We start from the raw sequence: 3,386 nt of genomic DNA on the forward strand, positions 1-3,386 counted from the left end.
TTTTTTTGAGACAGAGTCTTGCGCTGTTGCCGAGGCTGGAGTCCAGTGGCGCAATCTCTGCTCACTGCAAGCTCCGCCTCCCGGGTTCACACCATTCTTCTGCCTCAGCCTCCTGAGTAGCTGAGACTACAGGTGCCCGCCACCACGCCCAGCTAATTTTTCGTATTATTTTAGTAGAGACGGGGTTTCACCATGTTAACCAGGATAGTCTCGATCTCCTGACCTCGTGATCTGCCCGCCTCGGCCTCCCAAAGTGCTGGGATTACAGACGTGAGCCACCACACCCAGCCGTGTATTTTTAATGTTATTCATGAATTATTTTCTTTAAATGTTCAGTGGTTGTATTGAGTCATCTCTAACATTCATTAAAGTGTTCTTATAGATGATAAAATGATAAAGAAAGGAACTCAAAAGACTTCCTTGGATTTGCTACTTTGGGTCATTTTCCAAACGGTTTAAGCATATTTTAATTCCTTTGGACTTCTGGTAGTCATTGTCTTTTTCTACTAAATCCATTTCTACCAAATACCCACTTTCTTTTATGGTTATCAGAAATCTTGTAAATAGAATTTATTGGTTGATTCTTTTTCGGTATATGGCTTCTATCCCCAAGAACTTAGAGAGTAGTGTGAGAAACTAATGTAAGTAATGAATGCCACATAGTATAATAGGTGTTATCACGATAACGAAGTAACAACATTTAAGTTGCAAGAACCTGGTGTGTTTTGGGAATGTTGAGAAATATAAGGAATTGGAACATAGTATACTGCAGGCTATGAGGCTAGGAAGCTTTTGTGAGGCATTTTGTTCCATCCAAGGGGTCTGGATTTATTCTTAGTAGCGAGATGCCTTTCAAGGGAAAGAAATGGTCAAAGTTCCATTTTTGAAGCATGACTTTGGTATAGGTTAACTGGAAGAAAGAGAGTCTGGAGGCAGTGACCAGCTCTAGGCTCTGATCAGAATAATGTTATAAGTTCATGCTTTGAGGTCTCTTCTCCAAAGACATAACGATATTAGACACAGAAAGAGAAAATTAATATAGCTGGTTTCAAAACCAAGATTAACTTCTCTGAGGACCAGATACAGAACACAAATACAGCTCAATAAGACTGTATAGATTCAGGCCGAGAGGGAGAATTCTGATTTTAAAATGTATGAAGCGTAACAGTTCTAAGATGAAGCTAAAGTCTTAAGTATGGCTTCTGAGATAGGTTGATAAAGTGGAAGAGATAGGAAGAAAAATCAGTGGTTTGAATTGGTCCTTGTTTTGCTTATTTCCTTTCTCTTATTCTCTTATACACATCTTTTGTCTTTTTCTTTCCTCACTAATCTTTAAGTCTACCAACAACACAAAGAATCTAGTTGTTAAACGTATAGTTCAGCCTAGTTATAGGAAAAATAGTTTTTTACCCTATACTAGGTGTTTTATTCTGTTCTTCAATGGGAAGTACTATTCTTTTTAATTTTTTAAAAAGATGGGGTAGGCTGGGCGCAGTGGCTCACACCTGTAATCCCAGCACTTTGGGAGGCCAAGGCAGGCGGATCACGAGGTCAAGATACTGAGACAACCTGGCCAACATGGTGAAACCTCGTCTCTACTAAAAATACAAAAATTAGCTGGGTGTGGTGGCGCACACCTGTAGTCCTAGCTATTCTGGAGGCTGAGGCAGGAGAATCGCTTGAATCCAGGAGGTGGAGGTTGCAGTGAGCCGAAATCGCACCACTGCACTCCAGGCTGGTGACAGAGCAAGACTGCGTCTCAAAAAAAAAAAAGAGAGAGAGAGATGGGGTCTTGCTCTTTTGCCCAGGCTGGCCTCAAATTCCTGGGTACAAGTGATCCTCCTGCCTCAGCTTCCTGAGTAGCTGGAACTACAGGCACATGCCATCATACCCAACTCAGAATTACTATTTTTGATTACTTTCAAAGTAAACAGTGACAAATGGTAAGGTTACAGTAAAATAAAAATGTAAATGAATTCATGTAATTTTGATTATCATTTATTTTATTTATTTATTTATTTTTACTTTTTCTAACCTAGGTTGTAGGTAGTATGGATGCCCACCCAAGCAGATACTGTGCCACAGTAAGAGTTCAGAGACCCCGACAGGAGATCATCCAGGACTTGGCCTCCATGGTCCGGGAACTTCTTATTCAATTTTATAAGTCAACTCGGTTCAAGCCTACTCGTATCATCTTTTATCGGGATGGTGTTTCAGAGGGGCAGTTTAGGCAGGTTGGTTACCTAGAATTTCATCAGACTGTGGTGAAATCAGATATTGTGTTTATAATATGGTGTCTAGTTCTAGAGTTAAAAACCTTTTTAGAGTTCCCCAAGTCAAAACTTGGTGTTTTCTTAGATCGTCTTTTTGAAAATGTTCGCTACGAATGTGTATGCCTTACTTGCTAAGACCATGTTCTGATAATTATTAAAATGGAATCAAGAAGCATATTAGCTTTAGAGCGATGAAATTAAGGAATCCTGAGATTAAATCATTATCCTTCTTTGAAGGATATAAAAACAAATAGCTGACTATATTGAATCTTTCCATTTCATATTCTCTAGGTATTATATTATGAACTACTGGCAATTCGAGAAGCCTGCATCAGTTTGGAGAAAGACTATCAACCTGGAATAACCTACATTGTAGTTCAGAAGAGACACCACACTCGATTATTTTGTGCTGATAGGACAGAAAGGGTAATCTCACCTCTGTTGTAATACTATTGTAAACCAAGCTTATCCAACATAGTTCATAGAACATTCAACAAGGGCCCTCTGCCAACAGCAGGGTTTCCAATATACAGTAGCAAATTTCAACAATTACATTATGAGTATAGAAGCATCAAAATAGATTATTTTTAACTTTCTAGAATTTCTAGTCACACTCCAGATGTTCAAAATCTCATTCTACTTTTTTGTTGTGAAGAAATTCATAGTTTTAAAATTATTTTTCTATTCATATTTTCCTAAAATCTTCAGAAAAAAAGGTACATTGTCTTTTTAAAATATCTGATACAAATTAGTTTTTTTAAAAAGTGGAAATTCAGGCCAGGCACAGTGGCTCACGCCTGTAATTCCAGCACCTTGGAAGGCCAAGGCAGGCGGATCACTTGAGGTTGGGAGTTCAAGACCAGCCTGGCCAGCACGGTGAAACCCTGTCTTTACTAAAAATACACAACTTAGCCGGGCGTGGTGGCACACGTCTGTAATCCCAGCTACTCGGGAGGCTGAGGCAGGAGAATTGCTTAAACCCGGGAGGTGGAGGTTGCAGTGAGCTGAGATGGTACCACAGTACTCCAGCCTAGGCAAGAAAGCAAGACTCCATCTCAAAAAAAAAAAAAGTGGAAATTTATACATACTAACTTTTTTTTTTTTTTTTTTTTT

The 3,386-nt window shown here is 39.1% G+C and overlaps 1 protein-coding gene across 3 annotated transcripts in view; it reads left to right on the plus strand.

Annotated features, from left to right (window-relative positions):
- AGO3 (argonaute RISC catalytic component 3) overlaps nucleotides 1–3,386 on the plus strand; it is a 129,996-nt gene that overhangs the window by 111,810 nt on the left and 14,800 nt on the right. For all 3 annotated transcript variants that reach the window (XM_017884480.1, XM_017884481.1, XM_017884483.1), the window contains 2 exons: nucleotides 2,040–2,234; nucleotides 2,565–2,699. In XM_017884480.1, coding sequence (XP_017739969.1) covers nucleotides 2,040–2,234; nucleotides 2,565–2,699 — 330 coding nt within the window. The remainder of the gene's footprint in view (nucleotides 1–2,039; nucleotides 2,235–2,564; nucleotides 2,700–3,386) is intronic.

The sequence above is a fragment of the Rhinopithecus bieti genome, unplaced genomic scaffold (assembly GCF_001698545.2).
Source record: "Rhinopithecus bieti isolate Rb0 unplaced genomic scaffold, ASM169854v2 scaffold_13029, whole genome shotgun sequence".
NCBI lineage: Eukaryota > Metazoa > Chordata > Mammalia > Primates > Cercopithecidae > Rhinopithecus > Rhinopithecus bieti.